At 53.5% G+C, this 14,377-nt stretch overlaps 1 protein-coding gene across 1 annotated transcript; it reads right to left on the bottom strand.

The window, feature by feature from the left end:
- Positions 1 to 2,099: 2,099 nt before the first annotated feature.
- On the bottom strand, positions 2,100 to 14,154 carry Wnt10a (Wnt family member 10A). The gene is made up of 4 exons (XM_051190484.1): positions 13,655 to 14,154; positions 12,402 to 12,664; positions 5,204 to 5,583; positions 2,100 to 3,165 (listed from the first exon to the last, which is right to left on the bottom strand). The coding sequence occupies exons 1-4, from the start codon at positions 13,765 to 13,767 to the stop codon at positions 2,665 to 2,667; spliced, it is 1,257 nt and encodes a 418-aa protein (XP_051046441.1). The 5' UTR covers positions 13,768 to 14,154; the 3' UTR covers positions 2,100 to 2,664.
- Positions 14,155 to 14,377: the final 223 nt, after the last annotated feature.

Below are 14,377 nucleotides of genomic sequence, written 5' to 3'. Positions count from 1 at the left end.
AGGTCAAAGGTGTACAGGGACAAGGGATATCTTTTCTTCCTTAGAATGATCCCTGGTCACTTCCCGTTCACATTACAAATTTCACCTCTGGTGATTCCCAACTTCTCCAGGCCACCTCCCCCTAAATAAATGAAGTGCATTCATTTCAGCCCATTTCCATGTATTTCTGATCAGCATAGCATTCCCACTACACCCTTCAGCCAGTGTACATAAGCCCAGCAGCCATCTTCCCACCTCCATCACCTTCACACCTCCCCTCAAGGGCCCTTATGGATTCCCAGGACACAGCTTCTGGTCCAGACCAGTGAGGCTGGATGGTAACTTAGGGGAATATAACTTTGTCCCTTTCCCCAACTTTACAGGTAACACTAACATAGATCAGACCACTGACTGCCCACTGGAACTCCCATATAGCTCAGCCTGAAGTCTCCTGCCCCATTCTGCCCTGTTCTCATTTCAGGCAACATGTCCTGCAGTATGCTGCTTCTGCCTTATTTATTCCCAAATTCCATCCCACAATGCTCACTTCCAGTTTCCCCTCCCCAAGCTCTGAAAGGCAGAGGGTGAGCTCAAGGCTGATGCCCTAGTGGATACTGCTGGGCTTGGGACTATCCCTCCATCCTCCAGTTTTCCCAGGACACCTCTGTTCCTCCCTAGGCTGGGAGGGAAGAAGGGGAACCCAGCCCCTACAGTTCTCTCCCAGATGAACAAGAGGAAAGGAATGAAGCAGGTGTGTCATCTGCTCCGGCCTACCCCTCCTTCCCCAGAGACACTCACCCACCTGCCTATGAGGCAATTTGGGGGTGGGCAGTGAGTTGAGAAACCCTGCTCTCCACCAAGGCAGCAGAACTTGGCACTTGAATGGTCCTGATGCCTTAGGCATGCCTAGAGGCTGCTGAGATGTAGCAGCTGAAGGACAGGGAGCTGAGAGCTATCAAGTGGACCCAATCTTCCATCTGGAGGGCCAACAGAGGTGCATGTTTCAGAGTCATCCCCTCAAGGGATAAAGTCAAGGAAATATGGGGGGGGGTCTGTGCAAACTGGCCTTTGGAACAAGACTCTGTCTCTGCTAGGTTTGTCAACATGGATGCCATTGGATGATAAATGGAGGCAACCAACAAGGTTACTAACTGAACAATGGGCCTGGATATGGTAGATAAACTGCTCTGCTGAGATCTTTAGGATCTGTTCTAGAAAGTCATCAGACTTGAGCCAAAGTGAATAAAAGCATGAACCCAAATTCCACCTCAGCAGAGTCCAGGTGGCAGCTTAAAATCAGGGAGGAGTTTTAACCTGCTACCTTGAGTTCTGCCTCTGGGGGCATGGGGGGCTCAGGAAGGCTGCTTACCCACCCCCAGCTTTCCTGCCTGGACTCCAGAGCCCAGCCCCAGACTGTGGAGTCTGCCACCCTCCCCTGCCGCACCTTCTGGCCCCACCTGCTCCCTGGGGCGCTAGGCTGGGTTGAGCTGAGTCTTGCCCAGGATCACTCTTCTCAGAGTGCCTCCTGTCTCTGCTGTCGGTTGCTGCTGGGCACAGCCACTCGTCCTGGCTTGTGGCAAAGGGCTCAGGTACAAAGTGGGCGTTTAGAATTCTGGCATTGAGGCCTCTGGGTTCCTGGATCCCATTCCTTCTAGACAGCTCTACTGCTGTGTTAGTTGTAGTCCCCATAACCTGCGTTCTGTCTGTCATCTTGTCTCCATTTCAGTCAGACCCCTGTACATGTGAGAATCAGAGTACAACTGCGTGCTTCTTCTCTGCAAATTCTTCTTATATAAAACCCAGTTCCTATCCCAGCTGCCCCAACCTCCGATCTCTCCTATCAGCTTTTGATTTCTACTCTCCAAACACAGAGGCTGCTCTGCTACTCCTCCAACAGGAGGAGGTCTCTCCCCCTCGGAGAAGCCTGTCTGGAAAGCCCTTCCCCATCCATAAGGCTCTTTGGTGAGAGGAAATCTTGCACTTCTCAGCTTATAAAGCACAACTCAGAAGTCTCCCTGGCAGGTCGTTTTAGCAAAAGGGGCCCCATTCCCCATAAACCAGTGTATACCCAGTACCCTACTTAGTTTTCCCCATAGCCCATAACATTGCCTGAAATAACCTTGTTTGTGTGTTTACTGGTTTATTGCCCACCTGCCTTAGTAAGCCTGTAAACTCCAGAAGGCCTCTCTTTCCCCAGAGAGCGCCACAAAGAGAGTGCAAAATAAATATCTGTTAAATGAACAATAGGGGCAGAACCCTCTGCAAGAGGGTATCTGGGGCCTTATAGAATCATCACTTCAGCCTGATCGTGCCTATTTCTTCATTTTAGTTTTCTTCCCCCAGTCCATCAGCTTCAGTGCAATGCCTGCCACTCCTGGGGAAGGGGAGAAATATGACAGGAAATAGGCCTGCCAGGCTGGGCTGCTTTGGTGACACGTACTAGGGTGTGGGGCAGTCTCCAACATCACCCCCAGCTGTCTGAGCTAGGAGCTGGAAGAGGGGAACCCACAGAGTGGGTGTCAGTCAGGTCTAGATTGTCTGGTGATTGCAGATCTTAAGAGCAGGAAGAGCCAACTACCTCTCTCAGGAGCTAAGGATGCTTGCTGTCTGGCCCAGATCGCTATCTGCAGAAGCCAGGCACCAGATGGAGATCCTTTCCTGAGACTCAGAGGAGCCTGGGCCCGCTCACTTGCAGACGCTGACCCACTCGGTGATTCGGCATTCTTCGCAGACCACGAAGCAGCACCAGTGGAAACGGCAGTGGCATCGCTCACTGCGCGTCTGGCGCAAGATGTTGTGGCCGCGGCCACAGCACATGCTGCCGCAGCCGTCAGGACCCGAGCTGCTCTTATTGCACAAGCGGCCCACGGTGCCCGCCGAGTCCAGGCGCGGCTCGCGCTCACAGAAGTCGGGAGATTTCTCAAAGTAGATCAGGTCGGAGTGGCTGGCCCTTCGGCGCAGCCCTGAAGTGCCAGGAGCTGGCGAGGGTGCCCCAGCGGCGGGGCCGGGCTCCAGCTGGCCACCGTTGCGGTTGTGCGGCCGGATGAGAGTGGCGCGGTGGAAGCGATTGCGCAGCAGCGCCCCCACTGCACGAAACTCAGGCGTCACCTGCCAGCAAGTCTTGAGCTGGCAACTGCCTGAGGTGCCATGGCACTTGCACTTTCGCCGCATGTTCTCCATCACCGCCTGCAGAGGGAGGCACCGAGAGGGATGAGGCTGGCATCCAGCGTCCCAGCCTTCCTCTGGCCAGAGGCTGGAGACCGGCACCCATTTTACAGAAGCAAATACTGAGGCCTAAATCTGGGGCTCAGAACTTCTGCAGCCTTCCCACCCACCTCCCATCCGGCTAGGCCCTAGGGAAATTCCCTCCTTCACGCTCTTTCCTTCCTTGCCAGCCTTCCCAGCAATTGCAAGGGGCCCTTGGGCCTGGGGGTTCTTGCTTCCTGAGCCCTGGGGGATCCTAAATCTCCAGGGAAATTCCCTCTCCTTTCCCTGGAGCAAGGAGGCGCCTGCTCACCTACATCCCAACCCCAAAGCCTTTGGCCTCCCTCCAGGTGGTGAATGAGAAAGGCCCCCTTCCACAGCCCCCTTCCCAGCTGTGCCCAGCAGCTCTTTGCAGGGAACCAGGTGTGAGGAGACATTCTCCTTCCCACTATACCAACTCGAGCTCACTCTGTTCACAAGGAGGGACAACAGGTGCCAAAGCATTCCCCAGATGTAGAATGAAACCCAGCCGGCTAAACTATCAGCTGTATAGGAGCAGATGAATTTCCAGGTCTGGGGTGGGGGGACCTACTTGTCACTCACTCAGTGCTCAACTTGTTCTGCAATGTCCTCCCAAATAACCCCTTAGTGTTACCCTCGTAGGCACCCCCTTATTGTCCATATCCTCCACCACCCCCACTTCAAATACTCTTCAGGAAAACAAGGATCTGGGGTGTTCAAAACTGCTCAAGAAGGCTATAAGCCAGGGAGCCTACTGCTCTGGGTGTTGAATTGCTGCACAGCCTGCATGTGTAGCCTGTGGTGTCAGCACCACGTGAACCCCCCCCACACACACACACATGCACTCTGCCCCTCCCCAAAGCTTCCCTAGGCCAACAGCTCCAGAACATCTGCTTCCCACAGGCTGCAGCCATTAATTAACCACTTTAACAAGGACAAGGAGGAGGCCCTGCTGGTCTGGACTGGGGTGGTATCAGGAGCTTGGGAAAGGAGCCCCAAGCACAGGGTATGGCTGGGTAGCAGCTGGATGGGACCTGAGGGTAAGCATGCCTCAGTTCACCCTCACCCTAAGCCAAGATGGAAATTGCTGAATCAGCCCTAGAGAGGGAAGATGAACTGGAGTGGACTAAGAGGCCAAGGAGAGAAGAGGGTATAATGAGAGGAAGCAGGAGGCTGGGGACTGGGTTGAGCAGACTGGAAGGGTCAAGAAGGAGACCTAGAAAGGCAATGCCAGGGAAGGAAAAGTGCTAAGATGTGAGTGACTGGGGGATGGAGCCCGCCTCTCTAACACTCTTAGTCATCCTGTGCCTTGGTTTTCATATCTAAGCACATTGCTATTAAGAGTATTGACATTATAGGTAAGTAATAGGTAGGCTGATAGCTCAGGACAAATGCCTAACACATAGTAAGGTTTGATAAATTCAATCTATTATTCTTGTCCTCTCTTCTGTGTTTATGTGTCTGTGTATTGTTATTGGTGGTTATTACTTTTGCAGGAAGGAATTTTAAGGTAGTATGAGCATCCCAGAAAAAAAGAGAAAGAAGTTAGGAAGCTATAACAGAGGCCTTCAGTTGGCAGGAATCCCCTGCTGGGAGACTGAACGTAAAGTCCCAGACTGGTGACCTCAGGCTCCAGGTGCCATAAAACATTTAGAGCTGGGCTACACGATGGGTGATCTTAATCAACGTTCTGGCTCTGCAGCGAAGAAGACTGTGGCATCCCAAGTCTGAATGCCAGCCTACTCCTTTCTCTGTTGGTCATCAGAGAAAATGGGAGCAAGTTCTTCCACATGGGGCTCTTTCAGCCCTCTGTTTCCCAGGCCCACTGCAAAGCTCCAGCGCATAGAACTAAGTCCCCATGGGGCAGTCTTGCTGGCTGAATTAAGAGAGGGTTGTGAGGTTACTGAACTGGGGAAAATTGTGTTATTCCTAGAAGAGGAAGCTACCAGGAGTGAATGCAGAGCCGGCTTAGCAGTGGGAGTGGGACCATGAATCTTACCTGCCTGCCAACACGATTGTTGTGGAGTCTCATGCGCGCGTGGATGTCTCTGTGAGGCTCCCGGGAGTCCAGAAAGTCCTTGGAGAAGCGTTCTCCGAAGCCCACATCCGGGCTGCAGCCACCCCACTCCCAGGAGTCCTGCAGGCCTGGGCTGGCAGGGGGCAAAGCAGGGTGTTCTGGGACCCCGTGGCTCAGGCCCTTACCGCGCTGCAGCGCATCCAGCTGCAGGCGGTGCAACTTCCGACGGAAAGCTTCTTCATCCCCACGCCTGGAGGCGTCGCAACCGCAAGCCTGTAGTTTACCTAGGGCACACGCGTTGGACACTGCGTGCACCACCCCAGCAGCTGCTATGGCATAGGCGAAAGCACTCTCTCGAAAACCTGTGACAAGGGATTGGAGAGATGGTTCAGTGGTTAAGAGCCCTGGCTGCTCTTCTAAAGGACCTGGGTTCAATTCCCAGCACCCACATGCAGTTTGCAACTGTCTTAACTCCAGTTCCTCAGCGATCTGACACCTTCACACAGATGTACATGCAAGCCAAACACGAATGCACATACGATAATAGATCATTAAGGAAAAAGAAAAGCTGTGGCAAGAGACCAGGAAAACATGGTAGAAATAGCTAGGGATATAGTTAGATGCAAATGGCTTCTTACTAGCATGCTGTGAGATTCAAAGGAGATTTAAGGAGATTGGGTGGGGGCAGGAATTATACTCCCTTCTCTTTTTCATTAACACCTCCTTAGCAAGCTTGGAATTTGTATGTCTAGATCTTTCCTCCAGGGCAGAAAGTGCCTGGCAAATACATTCTTTTTCAGATCAAACACTTAATCTATTACCTTTCACGGTGATATTTGCAATTTTAAAATAGCCTGGGGAAAGAGGATGAAGTTTAACCCAAAGAGTAAATTACAAGTGATGGAATTCCAGACCCCAGGAGATGCCAATGGTCAGCAGGCTCTACCCCAGTCTGGAACTCTCCCTCTCTGGTGGTTTTTTTTATCTGGATCCATAGGACATGGCTGGAAACAGTGAGTACCTTTTCAAGTTCTGTCTAGGGTCTGCTGATAACTTCTGAAGGGAGGTGCAGGTGAACCCAGTGGCATCTGGCATGTAGCAAGCAGGGCTGCAAACTGAGTGGGAAGACAGACTCTGCTTCTCATTAGAGGCTGAGGAGGCAAAAGAACTCTCTCTGATTGAGACACTCACAGGGCCCTGGGATGTGCTAACCTGGCCCAGTGCCTGTGTGCACTGTCTCCCTTTTGGGCACCCCAGCCTGAGCCATCTCCTGAGATGGCTTTGGATCTGTACAGGAGAAGCCTACTCAGAGATATGGTCCAGGCTCTCATACCTGCAGGATACTTTCTGTTTATTCTCCATTGAGAAAGTGCTAGCAGGAAGCAACTTTTAGTACAAGTCTGTGGAGTCTGAAGAGGGCAGGCAATGAGAGAAGCCAGAACTGCCTTGACAAAGTGAAGAATTCATCTGTGCCCTAGACCCCTGTGGAAGAAACCCAGAATGAGGCAGGAGGGTGATGGCCTTGGGGGATCCCAGAGGTTTACAAGAAACAGACAGGATCCTCCTACGCCAGAATCAAGGGTTGGGAGGACATGTCCTCAGAGAGGCCATACAGGCTCTAGAGAGCTATCTGGGACTAGACAGAACCCCTAGCCCATTCTTGCCCTAAGCCTCACCCTGCAACATGAACTGTATCCTCTTCTTGCCCAGACAAATGATAATGAAGATTCCATGGTTTTTTTTTTTTGTTTGTTTGTTTGTTTTGTTTTTAATAGCAGCTAAGAGCCAATGTCTGCAGTCATATTGCTAGGGTTTCACATCTTGGCTCTTCTGCTGACTAGTTGCTAATAACTATATGACTTTGGCCAAGAGACTTAACCTCTTTGTGCCTCAGTTTCCTTCTCTGCAAACACATTATTATCTAGCTGGTTGCTGTGCCAAGAACACGAACAAGTTATTAAATTTAAAGTACTTGGAATGGTGTCATACTCATAGAAAGTACTACATAAACATTGCTGTTATTGAGAAGTTCTTCTTGCTGTTTGATCTCGTTCAATTCTGCTACATTTTTTTTTTTTTTTGCATCTTTGTTTTTTTGTTTCACTCTGATCAAAGACAGAGCCTAGCAGCTCATGACCCACGTCTAGAACAAATCATTTGGATTAGTAGAAGCCTACAAAGCAGATGCTCCCTCTTCATCTTCTCTTTCTAGCTCATGACATCCTGGCAACATTTTCCTTTTTTATAAGGAGCATAGCAAGAACCAGACAGGAGGGGATGAAGATTGATCTGCAGCCTTCAAAGGGGATCCTGGAACTTGGCAAAGGCTTCAGGGGAGCAGAAACTGCTATGAGCTGGTGGAGCCTAAGGGTAATGGGTAGACCCAAAACTCTGGGACATGCACCCTACATTTATCCCCTGCCTTTTATCTTTGGCTCTCTAAGTGTGTCTCTTATTGCTGGTAGAGTCATCAACCTGTCTGCTTTAGGACACACGGCAATACTCAGACCTCCAGAGGCAGCCTAAACCGACACTGGACTGGCCCCCTCTGAAACACATACCAACACACACACACACACACACACACACACACACACACACACACACCAATGCAAACTGGGAAATCCCAAGGCCACAGAGGTTATGGAGTTGAGCAAGCTCCCACTTAGCTCTCTTCACCTGGAAGGACATGAACTCCAACCAACTGAGTCTTCCTAAGAAAGAAACCCAGATATCCCGATTTCCAGTTCCTATGACTCTGTACAGACTTGGCATCAAGTCCAGAGGGGTATTCAGAGGCAACTACATCTTCAAGGTTTTAGCATGGTGAAGACTGGCATGGAAGAATCTGGAAAAATGTAACTTAGAGCACCCTACTCCCTCGGCCCCCATGCAACTCGAGATGCTCTCCCACTACCTGTTTCTGACAGCTGTCACAGCCATGTGTGGAGGTGACCAAGGTATGAATGGTCACTCTTTGCTCTAAGCATCCATACTCAGAGAAGTCCTGCCCACTGGGTCTACCCCAGCTCCCATGCAGGGCCCCAGTTTCGGTCTTGGCCCCAACTGTCTGGGCAGATGCAGGAACTATGCCATCTGGCCAGCTGGAGGGGGAAAAGGGTGGGGCCATGGCCAGCTGGGCTGCCCGGAGCAGGGTGGGGGGGACTTGTTAAGATGCACAATTAGCCGCCCTGCCTTTGATCTGGGACAGAGACTGCCAGCATCTAAGTGGAGTCAGCTGCTACTATAGGCTGCAGCCAACGGCCAGGAACAGGGCCGGGGGAGTAGACTTGGAGGACAAGGGAGTATGAAGGGAAGATGATTTAGGGGCCAGTGGGAACAAGGAAGGGCCAGAGAAGCTTAAGCTTTGCCCATTCAAGTCAAAGAGAGAGGAAGGAAGAATAGCAGCCTGGTCCCCATTCACTCCTTGCAAATCATCTATGCATATTCCTAAGCCTGGGGTAGGAGGGAGGGAAGAAGGGAGGAGGGAGAGAGGGAGAGGGGGAGAGGGGAAAAGGAGAGAGAGAGTCCTGTGCATGGGGACCACTTAAGCAGAGTGGGTTGGTTTACACAAACATAGGTGTGTGTACTTCAGTACTTGGAGTACTTGGAGTACACACTCTTTGCTCCAGCTCACCTCTGGGTATGGTGGGACTGGCTTTGTAGTTGTAGTTTGGGATGCAGTATAGGACAGGGTTGGGCAGGGCCTCTAGAGTCAGGTGGACTGCATACAGTCCTGGCTCTCCTGCTTATCTACACACTGTATGACTAACAACATGTTACCCAATCTCTCTTAACTTCACTTGTAAAGATAACAATAGGACCTACCAAGTGGGGACCATTTGAGGACCCTAAAACATGGATATGGTGTTTTACTATGAGTCCCAACACATTCTAAGCGTTTAAGACATGTTTGCTAATCTATTGGGATGTCATCAAAATTCTAGGGCTTTAGATGATCCTGAAATGTGATTATCTGTGCCTGTTTCCCTGAGTGCCACTGCATTCTCCAAACCCTGGATGCCTGCTCTTAAAGTCTTACTAAAACAAAGAAAGAACAGGGCATCGTGGTGCAGGCTCTGGCTACTAAAACTGCTTTTTCCTGGGCTGGGATCCTGGCTTGCTGCAGGATGTCAGGCCTCTTCTTTCCATCCATTCCAAATGTGTCTGGACCCTAGGGCCAGCAGCACCTAACAGCGGCAGCTCCTTGGTGAATCTACCATACCCTCCTCCTCTAGTCTCTCTCTGATCGTTCACTCCTGACACACCAGGACTTAAGCCTAGGCCCCCTCACATCACCTCTTCGTCCTCACCCACTGAGGGACTGCTGGGAGGGTTCTCTGTCCATTCCCTAACAGATGTGATGTCCGGCACCCAGGCAGTCACCAACCAGTACGGGGTCATAGTACAAGACGCTGAGGGTACCAGTCAGTGCCTTTGTCACTTAGTTCATTGTTGCCCTTAGGGCTGGGCAAAGAAGCTGGCATGATTTTGGGCCCTCTCACAGCTTTTTGTCCCCCTGACAGTCCAGTCCCTTGGAGATTCCTGTGCCTGCCCCTATTTCCTCTCTGGTCTGCAGCATCTGTCTTTGGCTAGGCAAAGTCTGGTTATATTCCTGATTATATTGCTGTTCCCCTTCATACCTTTTACCCTCTTTCCTTCCTCTGACCCAGCTGTCCAGCTCAGCCTCTCTTTGTGAAGGTTTCAGGAGGAGAGTGTGGTAGTAACAGCATTGTTGTAGAAAACCCCAAGGAACCCCACTCACCTTCAACAGTCCTTGAAAATAAGCATGGCCAAATATATTTTAAAAGAACCTCCTTGGCAGCCTGGTTCAAAAGGTCAGCCCCTGATAATACACTCTTTGTCGTGTGTGTGTGTGTGTGTGTGTGTGTGTGTGTGTGTGTGCGTGCGCGCGAGCCAGGTTGACAAACTCCACAATGATCACAATGGCATAGAGGAAGGAACCAGGTAGCCGCCTCCACCAACAGTTACCTGGTGGAACTCAAATTTAGTGAGTCCTGAAGAAGGAGACCTAGAAAGGGACAAGGAAATGAGCCCAAAGGAGAGTGGCCCTAGCTAGATATGAGGGCAGGCTCGATGGCAGCGGTGAGGCAAAGTGGGGTGGAAGGATGGCACCCAGAGCCCCCACTAAGGAGGGAGAGGTACAAATGAGGTGTTGCAAGGAATGGGGGGGACAGAAGCCACTGAGGTAGGGCGGGGTTCCTAGGCCTAGGGAAGGAACCCAGCCCCTGGCTGGCGAGTCCTAGAGCCGCAGCCCCGCCCCCTCTCAGCACTAGGTGCCGCCCCACCCTGGCTAGCCCTGGCAAGTCTCCCCCTCCACCCCTAACCTCTCTCCTCCCCCCCCCACGTCCCCCCAGCTCAACTCCCGCTTATTAAACTGCAGATGAACCCAAGAGCACCTGGCCCCGTGCCAGCTCTAAACTCGCCCCTAACCTTCAAAGACCCTAGGTCCTTCACAGGTGTCAGCGGCCTGATAGGGACCCCATCGGGACGCCTAGATTCAAGCCAGAGAGATCAACAGGACTAGTGGAGACCCTGAGGCCGAGGAGAGGACTTCCAGGTTGGCCCTGGCCAACCTCTTTGGTGGTGGCAGGGGACCCTGAAAGCCTGTCTGAGCCACCACTGTGCAGAAGTTGAAGCAGGAGCCCAGGAAGAAACGCAGCTGTGGGGAGCCTGGATGATTTAGCAATCCCAGGGTGGCAGAGGATGGCTCCAAGGCGGTGAGCACCGGCCTGGCCCAGCCGGAGCCTGGAAGATGCTGAGGCCTGTCCGCCACTAGGTGTCAGCGAGCTCGGGCAGTGAGGAGTGGGTGGTGGGGTGGGTGACGTCGTGCTGAGGGAGTGGAGCAGGCCTGAGGGCAGGGGATCACTTGCGGCATCCCTCAAGCTGGCATGAAAGAATGATCTGACTGTGCGGGGATAGAGGGAAGAGAGCGCGCGGGGCAAGGTGTGTATGTGTGCGTGTTGGGGGGAGGGGGTGGCTCTCAGCAGCGCTGGAGCAGTCTGCTGCGGCCCGCGGGGATTAGTTCGCGGCTGCATGCCGCCACACGCGTCGGGCTGGGCTCGGCCGGGTAGAAACAGCGCCCGAGGCGCGCGGGGGAGGCAGGAGGGAGCGCGCAGGGGCGGGGCAGCGGCCTGGGGCTGAGCTGGGGGAGGCAGAGGTGGCCCCTAACTTGGGGGCCCAAGGGGTGCAAGCACAGGTCCTGTCGAGGGGAAGGAGCAAAAAACCTGGTTATGTTCTTTCTGCATTTGGGGCACATTGAAGCCTGGGTCCTGGCAAAAGCTGGAGGCACTGGAGGTATGCCCCTCCTCCTCCACTACCAACTAGAGTCTCTCAAACCCTAAGGAGCCAGGGATACCAGGTCCCTTCATTGTCCTGACAAGCAGCTGAGAAAAGAGCTTTATCCAGTAAGACAAACCCAAGCTGCAATCTTACCCCAGAGACCAGATTCAAGGCCTCAGCTAGGAGGTCAGTGGGAGTTGAAGCAAGTGACAAAACGACCTGCCACCCACAGCTTAACCGTTCTAGGGAGTGTCTAGGTGGGACACTAGGTGGGAAGTAGGGGGTAGAAAGCAGCGCTATGGCCCCCAGGAGCACTGGGGAGGGGGGGACACGGTTGACAAAGCTGTTAGGCTTGCTGGACAGGGGACACTATGCACAAGCAGACACACACCCAGGCCCTGACTTAGAGAAAGTTGAGGGGAGGGTAGTAAGAGTGACAAGCCAAAGTGGACCCTGCCACAGCATGCCATTCACCTGGCCAGGCTTCCTTACTAGCCTTGTGTGACAGGAAGTTCTCACTCTCTCTTTCCCTACCTTTTACCCCTCACTGGCTCTCCAACCCTACTGCAGCCTACTCAGTAAAGGGTAAACTGAGGAAGGTGCTAGGGATATTTCCTGAGCATGAGATATGTAACAGGGGTATAAATCAACAGTCTAGTGGTCAGACATGGCTGTTGCCAGCCTCAGGCAGAGGCGTGTCTGGCCCATGTTTCTGCCCCCCACTCTGGATACTTTTCTGAAATCAGAAAGCAACCTGGCTTGCAAATACAGGGGTCTGATGAGATGCCACCTTGAGAGCTCATTAGCGATAGCTAATAGGTTCTGGGGTACAGGTCCTGAGTGGGAAGGACAGGAGTTTGGAATGAGGAGCAGCTACCTCTACTGAAGATAGGACTCTCGTAGGGGACTTTGTTCCGAGTCTCCAGGCTGGAACAGTTCCAGCGCTGGTCCCGGAACTGATGCTGGCACTCATGGATGGCGATCTGGATGCCCTGGATAGCAGAGGCGGCCACGTCAGGGTGACGCACACACACCTCCATCTGCCGCCGGCTCAGGCCGGGCAATGTCAGGCACACTGTGTTGGCGTTCAGCACAGGCTCTGGGGGTAGGCGGAGGCCCAGGATGTCGTTGGGTGCTGACCTGCAGGCATATGGGGTGGGGTGGATAAGCATTTTGTGGGAGACTGTGAGGGCCTGTTTAATAACACACATTCTGTCCCACAGGCCATAATCACTCTACCCCAACTCCTGGTTCTTAAGGAATACATGCCTCTCCTCATCCACTCCAGCACAATCCACCCAGCTGCACACCCACGAAGGTGCATGCACTCAGTGTTTTACAAGTTTGTCCCCAGGCACAGGCGCTTCAAATGGGTGCCCCAGGAGCCTACCCCAAAACCATGCTTCAGCAACTGGTATTTCTTCCCACATGCTTCTATACCCATAATGGTGGAAGCAGAAACTCAGAGCACTTACCACTTACACACTTCGTCAGTTTTACACATACACACACACACACACACACACACACACGCTTGTCCTAACGTTGGCCCATAAACCCTCATAGTCACACATATATTTATACAAACTGCTGGTTGCCCAACCCAGCTTACTGGAACACACACACACACACACACACACACAGAGAGAGAGAGAGAGAGAGAGAGAGAGAGAGAGAGAGAGAGAGAGAGAGAGAGCCTCTCCGCAGCAGTCTCTCACTTGACCCCCACCTGAGCTGGGGAAACCCCCTCCAACCCCTCTTTCCTGCTCCTGTTCCGGGTGATCCCATCCGAAAAGTGGAAGGAAGCAATTTGAATTTATTCTTGGAGTGGGGGTGCATTGCCCCCAGGGTGGAAAGAACTCCTAACAAGCACTTATTCCCAAATACCCACCTCCCGATCTCGCTACCAACACCCACCTGGCATTGCCCTGTCTCCCTGGACTGCTCACATCCTGTCACCAGTCCAACCTCTTCTTTAGAGGTAGCTCACTATCTTTGATTGGACACCAGCACTTTTCGGTGACCCTGTCTCCCGGCTCTCTCCGTGGTCCTTCCCCCAGCCGGAGCAATGGGAGAGGGCCCCGGGGGTCCTAGTTCTCCAAGAGGGCGGAGCGTGAGGTGAGGGCTCACCTGGGCACAGCGGCAGCCAGCAGCAGTAGGAAGAACAGGAGCGCCCAGAGCTCAGGCCGCGGCTGGGGCCGGGGTGGGAGCCGCAGCCAGGGGCGAGGGTGGGCGCTGCCCATGGCGCGCGGGCCTTGACAGGCCGGGAGTGGGGGGCTCACAGCCCGATGGGACTAGCGAACCAGGGTCGCCGGCGCATGATCGGCAGGGGTGGGGCGGCTGCGACACACAGCTCCTACTCAGGTCACGGCTCCCGCAGCAGACGGCGCCCGCCTCCCCGCTCCATGGGGCAGCGCCCCCGGGCACCGCCCTCGGGGGGGTGGATGGGGAGCGGGCGAACCGGGCACCTCCTGGCACTGGGGTCCAGGGAATTTCCCAAGGCCCCCTTGCGACAACTCCTGGTGCCTCTAGAGGGTTAGGGGGGCCCGGAGGTGCAGCGGGCTGGGGACTCGAGGCTGAGGTGCTGGGGAGCCCCCCCCAAGCGCCGTGCTGCGAGCCTGCGCTTCCGAGGGTGTGCAAGGCGGGCGCGGTGGGGGCGGTACTGTCTGGCCCAGCCCCACCGCCTGGAGAGTGAGTGACTGTCCTGGTTCGGGGAGCTCTGCTCCCCCCCAATACACACACACACACACACACACACACACACACCATGTAGTGTTTAAGGGTTCTACCCCAAGTGACGTCACGACTGGGGTGTCGTGCTCGCGTCCCTGGGGCCACTGAGTCCGCTTAGGA

This window comes from Phodopus roborovskii, unplaced genomic scaffold, assembly GCF_943737965.1.
Source record: "Phodopus roborovskii unplaced genomic scaffold, PHOROB, whole genome shotgun sequence".
Classification (NCBI taxonomy): Eukaryota; Metazoa; Chordata; class Mammalia; order Rodentia; family Cricetidae; genus Phodopus; species Phodopus roborovskii.
The sequence above is the reverse complement of the archived record's forward strand: the minus strand, read 5'-3'. Positions and strand labels throughout refer to the sequence as shown.

Excerpts from the sequence above, each read along its gene's own strand:
- Wnt10a (XM_051190484.1), bottom strand. The coding sequence starts at position 13,767 with ATGGGCAGCGCCCACCCTCGCCCCTGGCTGCGGCTCCCACCCCGGCCC. Across the intron at positions 12,665-13,654 it reads CTGGCTGCCGCTGTGCCCAG|GTCAGCACCCAACGACATCC; the intron begins GTGAGCCCTCAC and ends ATATGCCTGCAG. Across the intron at positions 3,166-5,203 it reads ACAATCGTGTTGGCAGGCAG|GCGGTGATGGAGAACATGCG; the intron begins GTAAGATTCATG and ends CTCCCTCTGCAG.